At 41.6% G+C, this 14,820-nt stretch overlaps 1 protein-coding gene across 5 annotated transcripts; it reads left to right on the top strand.

Moving 5' to 3' along the window:
* Nucleotides 1-1,257: 1,257 nt before the first annotated feature.
* Nucleotides 1,258-10,957, top strand: alkal2b (ALK and LTK ligand 2b). 5 transcript variants are annotated; one of them, XM_088003839.1, is made up of 6 exons: nucleotides 1,258-2,027; nucleotides 2,173-2,424; nucleotides 3,955-4,005; nucleotides 4,889-4,969; nucleotides 8,380-8,459; nucleotides 10,220-10,957. In XM_088003839.1, the coding sequence occupies exons 2-5, from the start codon at nucleotides 2,181-2,183 to the stop codon at nucleotides 8,442-8,444; spliced, it is 441 nt and encodes a 146-aa protein (XP_087859965.1). In that variant the 5' UTR covers nucleotides 1,258-2,027; nucleotides 2,173-2,180; the 3' UTR covers nucleotides 8,445-8,459; nucleotides 10,220-10,957. The 5 variants fall into 5 exon arrangements, 4 of the variants coding, with proteins under 4 accessions (XP_087859965.1, XP_087859966.1, XP_087859964.1 ...); XR_015762334.1 differs by lacking the exon at nucleotides 10,220-10,957 and adding an exon at nucleotides 6,919-7,030 and having other exon boundaries at nucleotides 1,262-2,027; nucleotides 3,952-4,005; nucleotides 8,380-8,456; XM_088003838.1 differs by having other exon boundaries at nucleotides 1,268-2,027; nucleotides 3,952-4,005; nucleotides 10,280-10,957.
* Nucleotides 10,958-14,820: the final 3,863 nt, after the last annotated feature.

Below are 14,820 nucleotides of genomic sequence, written 5' to 3'. Positions count from 1 at the left end.
CTTTATCATTTTTGTCGCACAAATATTTGATGTCAATTTAGTTAGATTTTTCTTCCCGCTGCTAAAGCTTCCGGCAGAATATAATCCTAAAACATCACCGAAACTCATCATCATCATTCACAACTCCTTCTGTTTGCTGATTGGTCTTGTAGAAATTCATTCTGAGAAACCATTTCAATGGGAGAAATCGCAGACTGAGCAGTGAAGGGAAATGATAATCTAACTTGCTGGATTCAGGATTTTTCTCATCACCAAAGCTGCAGCAGCAAACATTTAATCCTGAATTTGACCAGGAATCATGTTGCTTTTAAATGCTTCATGCTTCTTCTGTCTGACTGAAAACCAGAGGAAACAACCTGATCATAAGCAGCAACAGTCACATAATGATTACAGTAATGGTCTCGGTAAACTTTTCTATAAAATCAGTGATTTTCAGTCCAAGAGTCCGAGCTGATCTTGAACTTCTTCCAGCCTTTTCTAGAATCCGACAGTCATCACTCTGCAGTGTTTTCTCCTCAGTGTGGGAGTCTGACCCCCTGATATGGCAACGCAGAGAGGTCAACTGTTTTTAAAATGACCTTTAATGGGTTCCAGTGGTTCCAGTGGGAGGCTGCTGTGAGTTCTTGGAGCTGGTCCAAAGCCGGGCATGTAGGGAACGCGGCAGCAGGTCTGGATCTGAACGAATGGCAGAGAGAAACGGCATGAGTAAACAGATGCAGGCTGAATGAAGAGCATCAATATTCCTCACTCACATTCCTGCTGGGTCGGATCCGATCGCCTTCCCTCTGTAGAACGGGTCCGGTTCGGCTCATGCCTCATGTTCATGAAGCCGACGATTAGTCTGAGCTGATAGCAGCAGGACCAATAAGGGTGGAGCAGCAGCAGGAGGTGTGTGTGTTTCAGATAATCACTGTTTTCTGCTAACATGTTTTATATCTTAGTTCACTTCAAAAGAGAGAAAAATAACTTACAAGTAACTTTTCAGTTTTGCTATTTTGAAACTGATAAATTTCCAAGTTATTTCTAGAAAATTTCAGTTTTTAGTCCCAAATTTACTCCTTTCTTTAATCTCTAATATGCCGTCGTACAAATACTGAATCCTGTTACAAACACAAAACTTTAATCTATTTTATTGGCATTAAATGTGATAAAAGAACAGAAAATATTTCATAACTGAAGAGGAAGAAAAGCAACAGCCAAAATGCTGTATTCTGATTTCATGTAAACTTTTTTGTTTGGCAGAAATTCCAAAGTTTCCCTTTATAAAGGCCGATTCTCCAGCAGGAGGTGGCAGCATCATGCTGTGGGGAGACAGATGGAGCCAAATCCATCAGCGGCAGCAGAAACCTGAGTCTGGGGTCAAGGGTCACCTTCCACCAAGAGAACCCCAAGTCAAAATTAGAACGGCCTAGTCAAAGCTCAGAGCTAAATGAGGAGTGTCAGTGTGGAATATTTTGCCTTCCGTTGAGAGGAACGCTGCTGCTGCTGCGTCACGCTGCCTCCGCCGCGCGCGCTGCTTCATGCCGACACGCACGCGCCTCCTCCTCCTCTTCCTCATTTCCGTGATCTGCTGGAGTTGAGTTGCGCGTGCAGAGCAGAGCAGACACAGGTCCGTTTCCACAGAGGGTTCAGATTCTGATCGGTACCTGATCAGCACGAGCTTCGGGTCTGTTCGGGTCGGTTCGGGTCTGTTCGGGTCCATTCTCCCGCTGCTGCTCAGAGGCATGAGCCGAACCGGACCCGCTCCAGCTGCAGCCTGCAGAACCGACTCTCTCTCCTGCTGATGAGGATGATGAAGGACCCGCTCCACGCGCTTCGGCGGCCCCGCGCGCAGCTCTAAGATGACACCGGGACTCGGAGCGCGCCACGCGGCTCGGATCCACACCAACCCGGGGTAACACGTCACACAGACACGAAAGGAAGCGGAAAGTTCGGGTCCCCAGAGACGGAGAGGGAGAGTCCGGGCGCAGAGCGCGGAGCGGCGGGGAGAGGAGGCGCAGCGAGCCGCGGGGAGCCGCAGAGGAGAGGTAACCGAGCGCTGCGGGACGCTGCGGGACGCTGCGGGGAGTCCCGCATCACGCTTCAACTCTCATCATGAAACTTTCTCATCCCAAATCTCAAACATGGAACTTTGTTTTTTAACAGAAGCTGAACTTCGTCTCGTCCCTGCAGGTCCAGTGATGCTGCTGCCGCGGACCTCCGTCCGGTCCGCACTTCTCCTCCTCCTCCTCCTCCTCTTCATCCTGCTGCAGACGCCGGGACGCTGCCAGGCGGCCGCCCGGCACCGGGGCTCCGCTCCCCAGGCGGAGGCGCGCAGGGGCCGCCACAGCCTGGCGCAGCTGGTCGCCCGGTACCGGAGGGGCCCGGTGGGCTTCAGCGGGCACGAAGCGGCGGGTCCGAAACGGCCGAGCCGGTCGAACCACGGTGAGTCCAGACAGAACCGAGTCTCTGGTCGGAATAATAAAGCAACAGACACCTGCTCCAAAATTCAGAGTCCCGATTGTGAAAACAGTTTCATCTCTATTTCACTTCATCCAGCAGCATAATGCTGCCACTACCGTGCTTCAACAGATCAGTCTTTGTCTCGTCTGACCATCAAAGTTTGCACATTTGGAAGGAGTCGGTTTAACAGCAGAGCTGCTTTCTGTTGCCGGGATACTGAGGTTTTATTTGGTGAGGCTGACGCTATTTTGTTGGTTTTAAAGTTGTTTTCAAACTTAGAAAGTTTTTTTTTTGGTGTATGCAAACCAGGCCAGTAAAAATTTAGGGTGTCCAAGACTTTAACTCGTTGATTTAGATTAATTAATTACACTGTTCCAGCCGGAACCTTTGTATTTGAGTGTTTCTGGTACGCCTGTAAGCGCGACACACAAGCTACACCCTCAAACAACATCAACGGAGGACAAAGCGTTTTTTCTCGGTCCACTGAGGGTTAATTTCTGTTTCAAAACTTTGATTGGACGCTGGAAAAGACTTCTGTTGTGCTAAAAGGAGTTAGCCTATCTGCTAAACAAAAGGCTAAAATAGCATCTCATTGATAGACATGATGCTAACGCTATATGTCAGCGTCCACATTTCTAAATTTCTCATTTCTGATGACTGAAGAACCTAAATAACTAATTAAAAACAATAAATATTAGTTTTTGTTGAACTCATATGTTTATTTATTTAATAATTTTGCATCAAAAATGGTTTCGGAATTGAAATATTGCTAATGTGTTGAGATAGTTTTAGTTTAAAATGTTATTGCAATTAATTGATTACAGGCTTGGCAATTAACTCAAAACAATATTTACCAATTTTTTCCTCATCATCATTATTTCTTTCCCCAGCAGGGGGCGCTACTACATTCAGACCAGTTTCCTTCCATCTTAGAGATTTGATTCTTCTTCTGTTTTTTCCCAAAGTGTGAACACATCTATATCCATATTCTACAAATAGATGAAAATCTACTTTAATTCTGCTCTTTATTGGGTTTAATCAGTGATTATCGTGTATTGATTATTGGCGAACAGCTGGGGTTCAGGGTGTGAGGTTGTCCAGGGTTCTGATGGCCGCTCAGCTCGTTCAGCTGACCGGGGTCGTGACCTGGTGCAGGTCGTGGACTGGGCCGACCCGCGGCGCCGGGCTGAGCGGAGCCTCGTGGAAACAGCCGCCGCATCACAAGGTTCCCTTCAGGACGATTCCTGTCACGTTAACTTTTCTCCCACATTTTTCTTTAAGTTTGCTTTACAGTACGGCCGTTCTACTGTAAGCTCTTTATTTCAGAAAGAAGGCTTTATGTTTCAGTAAATCTTTAACAATTTGAAATGTTGACTCTGAACTCTGGAGGATTTCACAACCAGCAGCTGCTTGTGTTACCATGACGATCTTCATGACTGAAGCCACTCTGTCAGATTCAGGATTAATGTGTTTAAAATGTTAAAACAAATTCATCTGTTTGTTTCCCAGAAGGTCGCCTCAGTGACCCGAAGCACAAGGAGAAGTTCATCACGCACCTGACAGGTAGGAACGTTGCCTAGCAACACTCTGTTTCAGAGAAATGATGCGGTTTACTCCCCGAAGCTGTGAACTCACACAGGACGTGTTTTAAGGATTTCCTCCTGATGATGAAACTTTCTGCTGCCTCAACCCAAACAAATTACTTTATCCCTCAACCTACTGCAGTATTTTTATCGCTTCAGTCACAGAGTGTGGCTACAGATTAATAATACTTAGTCATTTATTTTAATTAGTAAACGTAAGCAGCATTTCTCCCGGTCATATTGGACCCGGCCACCTGCCCTGACGTCCCTCCTCCCTCCCGTCATGCGCTGCACTGCGCCTGATCACCCGCCTCGCTTCGCCTCGGGCGCCGATGGAGCTGCTTCTCTTTTCTCCCTGGCTGCTCCACCGCAGCCCCAAACATTATTGATGATTATTGATTAGCTATTTCTTTTAAATACCTGAAATAGACTGGAGGTGTGACATTTCCTGTTTGACCCACAGTTTTCCCTTCACACCGTTGTGTTTTAGTTTAATCAGTTATGAGGAGAAAACTGAAACTACTGCTGCACCAGTTACTCAGCAGGTTGTTGCTAGGTAACGAGTGAGTGAGTTAGATGTTGCTAGGTAACCAAAGAATGAGTGAGTTAGTTGTTCCTGCTCACTTTCAGCTCATCGTGAGAGATTGAGCGGAAAAATCTTTTTCTTTACATCTCCCAAAATGCCTTGCAGTTCTGGATCAGAGTTCAGTGAATATTCCAATATATTGAATATTCTATCAGATCTATTATCTATATTGATCACATGTAGCAGCTCCCTGCTAGCTGGGTTTGTTGTGGTTTAAAGTCTCAGAGTTCAGATGTTTTAGAACAAGCCTGACTGATGGGAGCCTTTCTGCCCTCAGGTCCTCTTTACTTCAAACCTCAGTGCCGGAAACAGTTCCACCGACTCTACAACAACACCAGGGACTGCACGGTTCCTGCCTGTAAGTGCCACGGCCGCTTTCCTCCTCCAGCTGAAATAAACCCTCTGCATAAAGAATCATGTGAAGTTTCCTCACCACCTTATTCAATTGGTGTCAAAGTTTCGTTTGTGCCGTTATCATTTAAAGATATTAATAAAAGTTTAACCATCCCTCCTGCTCACATTCACAAAATCAAACAAACTTTTTACTATCTTTAAAAATATTTTTAGGGACGCAAATTACATTTTTACCGCTCAAATTTTTGACGGCAATTTTGTTAGATTTGAAATATGGGAAACTTCACTCATTGATCATTTCCCCTGACAACGTTCAGCTAAAACTACAGATATTATTATTATGACTTCTAAAACGAACTATTAGCTGTAAAGTTGTTATTCGGTTGAATCTCCAACAGTTTTTATCAAAGCGCTGCAGGAAGCTGCACTAAATAACTAGATTTCCTTTTCTCAGAACCTGAACCATGAACTCACCATCCGTGACCCGACCTAAAGATTCAATCTGCATTTTCATCTAAACCTCGGTTGGTTGCTAAATATTTGCTAGTGATTCGTGTTCCTGCAGGATTCCCAGATAAAGAGCAAGATAAGGCATGTTTTAACACACAGTCACACCGTATTACACCGCCATCGTGTCGCAACAGCTGCAACTCTTCTGATTTTAAACCATGCATGCAGTTTGATGTTTGTGTTGGAGAGAAACGCTCAGACACAAATATGTTCCCTCCATGCGCCTCTGGGACTCAGTGTTATCATTCAGTCTGTACATGAAGACGCTCTGCAGTGCAAACAGCCGCTGATTGATTTCAGTCTGAATGTTTTTACTGTTTGATGCCTCAACCCACGGAAACTGGACAGTAGAAACTTTAATGTTTGCTGGAGTTTCACATAGAATTATCTTTTCACATTTTAGTCAAATCAGTTATAGAGCGAGACTAATGACAGCAAAAGCCAAAATTAGAGGAAACTTTTACGACGCAAACTTTATTAGGTAGCTTGTTGTGTCTCACATCAATAAATACATTTTGAATATTTAAAGTTAGTGAAGTAAATTCAGCGGTAACTGAGTTTATCATCCATATCCAACCATGAGATTTTCATTTCTAAACCCAAAGAAGTGTTTTTAATAATATCTGAGTAAAACAATTTGTAATATCTGACCTGATTGTTTTATTTTTAGAGCTGCATCATTTAGTTCGCTTTAGTCTGACTCCAGTCCGTTTTAATCTGACTCCAGTTGGATTAAACCTCGTTTTGGGTTCGGTTGAAGTGAATTCAGGTTCAGTTTGAATTCATATGTGAACACCAAATGAACTAGAGACTGCTCCAAAAGGAGGAAGTGGACTACAGCGCAGAGCATTCTGGGTAAAAATAACCAAAACAAGCGTGTTAGCCTAGCGCTAGCAGGAGAAATGCCTCAAAGACAACTACCAGCTAAAATCTGACGCCTTCATTTTGTTTCGTTTTGGTGAAGAAGGAAGTTCAGTTTGCAGAAAAAAGATTTTGATTTTGTGGGTTTAAAATCTTTTCCAATCAGTGGAGCAAATTACAGCAATAATTCAAACCAAAATGGCTCCTTCTGACCAGAATGTCCCACTTTCATTTATCACATGTACGATGAAGACATGAAGGGACAAACGTCCACCTTCAATATATTGTCTCATAATTACATGAATCCTCTGTAACGTCACGGCGAATCCCTGGAGTGTGTTATATTTGTCAGTGTCACCACAACGAACAAATGTGAACCTGTGTGTGTGGGGGTGTGAGCAGCTCGGTTTTCTGCTCTTAGAGGTGAAAGTTACAGGAGCTGGGAAGGTTCAAACTTGTCCGGTGGTTGTTTACATAACCCTGACAGTTTATTGGCTGATGCCTGTCAGTCTCTAGTGGGAATTGTTTACTTAAGTTGAGTTTTCTTAACCACAAGCTGCTGGTGTCTTTGTGCATCAACAGATGGAACTTAATGTTGCATGCAGGTAACAGCTAACAGAGCCGACCTGACAGAACGACATGATTTACAGCCGGGAAGGATTTACACACGTCTGATTCAGGCATGACAATCCTTGTGAGTCTGGGATCGCTGTCAAAGAAAACATTTAAAAAGTACACTGCTCAAAAAAATAAAGGGAACACTCAAATAACACATCCTAGATCTGAATGAATGAAATATTCTCATTGAATACTTTGTTCTGTACAAAGTTGAATGTGCTGACAACAAAATCACACAAAAATCATCAATGGAAATCAAATTTATTAACCAATGGAGGCCTGGATTTGGAGCCACACACAAAATGAAAGTGAAATGTTCCCTTTATTTGTTTGAGCAGTATATATATTAAATAGCTTTTATTGATGAGTTTGAGAATACAAAAACAGCTCCTTTATTTTATTTTTCATATCCTGAACTAGTGCTGTCATGGTAACACATTTTGCTGGACGATTAATTGTCCCAGAAGTTATTATGATAAACGACAATATTGCTGGGTTGTTGTTTTTTTGTTTTTGGGACCATTTTAAAGTTACACTGTAAAAACACAAAATCTTACCAAATATTTTTGGTTTAATTTCTAGTTCACTTGAAATAAGACAAAACTAACATACAAGTAACTTTTCAGCAAGAAATGTGAGATTATTTCACTTATAACAAGACATTTTCCCAATAATCTTCCAATGGAACTAGAACTTTATCAATATAAAGAAATTATTGATTTATAACAAATTATTATTTCTTTCTGAAAAGTTACTTGTAAGTTAGTTTTGTCTCATTTCAAGTAAACCAAGATATTTGCACTAGAAACCAGACCAGAAATACTTGGTAAGATTTTGTGTTTTTGCAGTAAAATCTAACGGTAAGAAGATAAATAGACTTTAAATTCATAGGAACATTTAACGGTGCAACTGGAAGTCACTTTAAATATCCAAAATAAATAAACGAAACAACAGAAAGAATGAATAACATGAATTAAAAAGTCTCTGTAAACACAATTATTCATAAAAAAATAAACAAACAGCTTGTTGAGACCAAGCCTTCAGTTTTATCATCCAGTTTTTGGTAGAAAGAGAAAAATGATCAATCAAGCCCCTGGAAATTATTGGGCTTGTTTTAATTAATCATGGGATTAATTGAGTTGTTGCCTGTCCTGAACTATTATGGGATGTTTTAAATTAAAGCAAATGAATGCCCTGCATGTACTGAGATGTAAAGTATTGCTAGATTAATGGCTGCAGCCTTGTTGCCACTCGGTGAGTTATTCCAGTCCTGATGGAGTCGGGCCTGGTGGCTGCAGGCGGCCGCTCCGCGCCGGGCGGCCAGGCGGCCGGGCAAGGTAAACCTCGTGATGCTGCAGGTGGTGTCTCCTTTTAGCAGCTCCTCTTCAGCCTCATAAACACGTTTGTTGTTTCCTTCTGCTGCAGTTTATAAAAGATGTGCTCGTCTGCTGACTCAACTGGCCAAGAGCCCTCGCTGTGCCGAGAGATAAACAGACCGCGAGATGGTAAGCTGAGCGCCAACATGCACCCACAATCCTCCTGACTCCAACCATGCTGCAGATCATCTCAGGTGCTGCATCGGTCCAAAGGATAAATGTGGAATTCAGTTAATCCTGAATAGTAATGTTAGGAGATTTAGGGCTAAGAACACTTCTGTTTTCCTAAAAGCTTTTAGTTCACGCATAAAGTTTGGTTTCTGTCCGAGCAAACATCGACTCAAACACGGGATTAGCATCTTTATCTGACATGTCTGCAGCGCTGCAGGCGAGCCGCCCATCCAGCCAGACCACAAGACCACAGAAGAAGAACGTCTTCTGCACAATGGAGACTTTGTGAAGCGTGCAACAAGCGCCTGAGAGGATAAAGGCTTGAAATCAGCCACAAAATGACTTTACAACCAGCTTCAAACCTGCAGAGAGCAACAACATTCAGTTCATCCTCAGAACAAAATGTTTCTGTTTGTTGACCAAACCAAAAGGTTTCTGCACAGTTTGATTTAAAGATATCACTAAAACAAATACAGAGTTTGATCAAATCAAAGGACAGAGGATTCATATCCAGCATCACGTTAATGAGAAGGAAAATGAGCTGCAAAAAAAGAGAAATAAATTAATAAACTTAAAGCCAGCATGTGGAAAAATCCCAGCAGTGAGAAAAACAGAAAAGTCACGACTTCATCCTTCAATCATCATCATGTCTGTTGAAATAAAGCAGGAAATTTACAGCCGCTTGTTATCCCCAGTGTAGATAGAAAGAAAAAAGATGAATACATTTCTGAGTAGTTTTTAGCTGCTGGTAATATCCTCCAAAAAACTCCAAACAAAGAAAAATCTGGCAAATTTCTGAGTTCCAAAAGTTGAAAATTTTCTACTTCTGAGAACCAGAATCTCCAATTCCACCAGCAAACGACATGAACTGCATTTCCCATCATTCCTTCTGCTCCTTCTCACCTTCTTCTCCTCCCTCTTTGTGTACAAACTGGGCCAGAACCTCGTTTCTGGTCTGGTTGAGTTCAGCCGTAACTCGTGGCTAAATTTGATGATTTCTTGTCCGAAGCGAAGGGCGGATCCGACCCTGATAAAACGCTTTCCGGATATCGGCTCCTTTAGCTTTGATCCTCCTGTATTGTTCTGCTTTACGACACGATAAGCTGCAGTTATGCTTCTGATTCCCTTTGTTTTCCTGTTTAATTGGTTTTGAAGTTAATTTTCATTCTGTCACAGTTCATTCTTCAGATTTGAGTCCCATTTTATTATTCAGTAAATATTCCTAGAGTTATATTGCAATCCAATCGTAAAAGAAAGAAAATATTCACAGAATAATTCAGTGGTAAAGTTTGGCTATTTTATAATAAATGTGTACATTTGATTCCGGATCAGTCTCAGTGATCATTCACTGTTTCATCTGAATTCATTAGACTGAGTTCAGCTCCTGATTCCAGAAATACTGGATTAAACAAAACAATTTAGATTTCAGTAATAATTAAATAATAATCAATTATTTGTTATAATTATTAATAATTAGATAAGCGAAACATCAACGTTAATTCTGATTCTCAACCATTTTGATGTCACTATGTGAGGATTGGTTTGGGATTTTTAGTTTCCAGAGTTGAAAATTTTCAGAAAAATCTGAGTTTTTCCCAAAGAATTTTGGAAATTCATGTCAAAATTTCAGTTTTATGGCAGAAATTTACTCCATTTTTTGTATACAAATTAGTCCAACATTTTCATCTCCAGAGTTTTGTTTTGTCTCTCTTCTGCAGCCTGTGGACAGGAAGGGGTTTCCCCTACGGCCTGTGGACAGGAAGTGGTTTCCCCTACAGCCTGTGGACAGGAAGTGGTTTCCCCTACGGCCTGTGGACAGGAAGTGGTTTCCCCTACGGCCTGTGGACAGGAAGTGGTTTCCCCTACGGCCTGTGGACAGGAAGGGGTTTCCCCTACGGCCTGTGGACAGGAAGTGGTTTCCCCTACGGCCTGTGGACAGGAAGTGGTCGCCGTACGCCATATTGGTTCCCTCTGATGACCAACAGTAGACGTCTTGAAGACAAGAGAAACTTGATGTCAAAGTTCAAACCGTTCACATCCAGCAGCACAGAACAGTCTCCACCGTTGGGATGAACTCGTTCAGTTCGCCTGTTTCTCTTCTCTCTCTCGGACCCACAGACTCTCTGAATCTTCCACCTCGCGCCTTAAACAGCTCATGAAATCTTGACACCAGTTTATCTCCTCTCTGCTGCCTTCCAGAGCAACTGGAACCAGTGGCTTTACTGGTTTCTGATGGACCGTCTGCTCTGGAAACAAACCTGGGACATTTTATCAGAGTTTGACTTGTTTTGGACGATGGACCATGAGCTGAACCATTGGTGACCAGTGAACCATTAGGGTTCAAAGGTCATCAGTTCATTGACGTAAAGCTATTCCACTATATTTATATTGTTCAAACTGACTCCCTCTGTGCAATATGTACATACTGAAAGAGGAATAAAGACACGTTTGATAAATGTTTGCTGAGCTGAGAATCTTTAACCTATGAGAATCTGATCGGATGAGTTCGCTGACGTACAGAACATCGAACGCATCAGGATTCCTCCGAATGATTCCTCAATTCATTTGGGAATCGTCATGACGACGTCCTGCTGCTGGTGTCAGGTTCTGGAGGATCTCCCTGCTTTGCGTCAAACACATTCCTTCCACTCTAATTAACTCAGACGTATTGGGAGAGGCATGCTGAGTGACAAACTGGTTTGAGGTGGAATCATAATTTGACTTCTGGCATCTTATTCTTCCAGTTTGGTTGAGCTGACAATTGATTTTTAATTATTGCGGCATTTTGACTATCCTGACTGATCTTCATGTCTTTAGTTTGTGGTCTTTTATTGGTGGTCTTCTTGTTTTACATCAGATAACGTTAGGATATTGTGACCTTATGACCTTTTGTTACCTTTTACTCTGTATTTGGTTGAAGTAGATGAAGCTTTGGGTTGTTTTCGTTTTATTTTCTTTCATTTAGCAGGTATTTGATGGTTTTATACCAGTTTAAATGACATTTTTTCTTAATTTTGGCTCTAGATTTTTTTGAAATGCACCTCTGCTCAGGTTTTTTGGCGCGCTGCGTTCCTCAGTGCCGTGCCGCTGCCTCAGGGCGAGGCAGAGCGCTGCCGCTGTTCGTCTCTGACAGGGCGAACCACATTACATGTTTGTTGACTTTGGCTCCTGGACAGTTTCAGGGTAAAGTGAATATTTCCTCTCAGGATGAACCTTTACCCTCCTCACATGCCAGCATTGGGAAAGACTCGACCTCCATCCTCTGAACATGTCGGCATCTGCAGGTTGTGGAAGCTGTTAGGTAACAGATTCACACCTGGACTGATAATGGCTCCTTTGACAAGGTAATGATCAGTGTGACTGTCTGCATTTCTGCAGCGACTGCTCTGTCATTTTACAGTAATTAGGTAAACAATCAAAGCTCTGTGTGCGTGTGTGTGTGTGTGTGTGTGTGTGCGTGTGTGTGCGTGTGCGTGTGTGTGTGTGGTTGCTGTAGCTCTGCTGCAGCTTTTGCCAGCAGCTATCAGTGATGACAGTTTTGGTCCCGTCCTGCACGCCACCAGCTGCTGCCGTCGCCGTGACGACCTCCAGTTGTTTGGTCTGAACCAGGTGTGCTGCTGCTGTTTTTCTTTGTTATGAAGACCGGAGGTGTTTGTTCCCAGGAAAACAAACAAGGACATCATGTTTGCTGCATCTCTGCTGTGAACGGCTGAGAATGTTCCTCATTTTGTTGATTATATGGTTTGATGTTAAAATGAGATTCATTAAGTACAGACTCAGAAATTAACTCGGTTAAATATCTGTGGGCCTTCCAGTCATAGATTGGACCGTCAGCTGTGCTCTACAGCTGCAGCTTGACCTATGAACCCAAACAGCAGCTACTCTATGGCAGAATGAAAGAATCAGGAGGTCTAGTCAAAGTCCAGAGCTCAACCTGACTGAATTCCGTTGTAGAAACCTGGATGAACTGAACATTTTTCAAAGTCATGTTTCCACCAAGTTATTCCTACATTTATAAATCTCAGAGTTCCAAGCTAAATATTTAGTTCACAAATTAAATATTTGGCATTATACCAATTAAATACTTAAATATTTAGTTTGAAAATCAAATGTTTAGTTTGGAAATTAAATGTTAATTTAATAAATAACCTGAAATGTTGCTGTTAATTCATTACTGTGTATCTTTACAAACAGCACCACATATTAATCACTCAATCAATTAATTAATCAATCAGTTTATTTACATTTCAGATTTCAGCAACACTGCAGTTCAAATGTTTTGCAATATGAAAACATAAAATAAATCATAAACATCATTTAATGAACAGTTGTGAAACTCAGTAACAGTTGTTATGTTGTCAAATAATCAATAATCAGAGGCGAGTAGAAAACCCAAAGATTATACTAAAGTTAAGGCAGATCTTCTTCAACACATTTTTACTCAAGTAAAAGTCAAAAGTATTTGGTAAAAAGTCACTGAGAACTGATCAAATTATCAATCAGTTAAAAGTTACATAATCAGACAAACCAAAATATACAGTTAAGAGGACATTTTGGTATTTTAAGGATGAAAATTACAATAATTCATATAAGTAACAAAGAACGTCCAAAGAAAATTTGTACAAATCAGTTTCTTTCAATAAAAAAAAACTGATGAAACTTTAACAAAAACTGCAGGTCTGATGAATTTTTGATTGAAACATTTTTGTTTTTCATTCAGTGGGGAGAAAATCCAGAAATTTTACTCAAGTAGGACTGGAAATATTTCATAACAAAATCTCTCAAGTTAAAGGTAAAAAGCACAGCATAGTTAAGATACTCCTAAAAGAATTTAAAAAAAAAAACAAGTTACTCAAGTAAACTTAACTAGTTTCTACCAAACTCAGCATGTTGGTCAATATTTCGTGTTTCAAAAGTAACTCTAAGCAGGAGGATTTTAATGATTTAAATGAACTCTGTGTTTCGTGTCTTTTGCAATTTTCTGGAAGTTTGTTCCAGATTTGCGGGCCAGCTGAACGCTGCTTCTGGTTCTGGATGGATCAGAACCAGAACCTGGTCGGTGTGGCCGGTTGACCCAGCAGCAGCAGCAGCAGCAGCAGCAGCAGCAGCAGATCTTCATCTCCTCCTATTTTTAGCTCGGCGCTCCGCCCGGTGAAAACACCTGGAAGATGCTGCTGCATATTTATATCTGCGTCCCGACAGCGAGCGGCGTTACCGGGAGGTCAGCGGGGTCAAATTACATGAGCAGAAACAAAAGACGGAGAAGGAGCAACGAGGTGACTAACAGCTGCGGCAGGTAATGACTAACCTGGGATGAATTATTCCTGAACCTGCGCCAGCGCTGCTACCGTCTTTACACACCAACTCACACTTTCACAGCAGCTTCTTTAAATAAACACATTCCTGAACTTAATTTAGGCACGAAAACACACACACGCACACACACACACACACACCGCAGCAGCTCGGTACCTGGGAGCGGGCCGTGATTGACGGCTGTGGGCGTGGCCAGGTGGGGTTTCTGCTCGGGTGAGACGTGTTCGTTAACAGTCTGTCACTAATTGTTGCGTCCCGGTTTGTTCGCACACACACCGCAGGTTGTTTTCCTCACCGGTTTCTAACATCCAAAATGATTTTTTTGTTTGTTTGTTTTTCAGGCAAAATAACCAATATTAGATGTCAAAGTTGATTTAAATCTGATAATACAACCTTAAATATATGTTACAAACACAAAAATGTGATTTAACCAAAGAAAGTGGGTTTGAAAAGTTCATCCCAATCTTGAAATGAGTTGAAAATCTAATTTTATGCTAATTAAATCAAGTAAAACTGAGAAGATTTGATCAAAGAGGCTAAACAGGCATTTAATGACAAACATCACACGACAAAACGGCCATAAAGCTTTAAAATGCTCAAAAATAGAAAACTGGGGCAACAGGAGGGTTGAATAACAACTAAGAGACAGAAAACAACAACAAAATGAAATATTATGAGAGAAACAAAACCAGAAATACAGAAAAACACAAATAGTTACTTACAAAAAGACAAAAGTAAAAGTATTTTTTCAGCACATTTAGAAGCTTACAGATGAAAAACATATTGGTTCCACTGGCAGATTGTATCATTTATAATAAGATATTTTTCCAATAATATAAATAATCTGCCAGCGGAAGTCAGACTTTTCCATCAGTATTAAGGAATTATTTACTTAAAGCTGGTTCTGGTCGGGTTCTGGTTAGGGAACCGGGTCAGCCCAGTTCTGCAGGATGAAGAATGACCTTTGAGAGGATGTTATTAAACAACAGACTCCAGGCTGAGC

Source organism: Poecilia mexicana, unplaced genomic scaffold (assembly GCF_051168715.1).
Source record: "Poecilia mexicana isolate PSO_F unplaced genomic scaffold, ASM5116871v1 scaffold_2, whole genome shotgun sequence".
NCBI lineage: Eukaryota > Metazoa > Chordata > Actinopteri > Cyprinodontiformes > Poeciliidae > Poecilia > Poecilia mexicana.
Note: the sequence above shows the minus strand (reverse complement) of the source record. Positions and strands in the feature narration are given on the sequence as shown.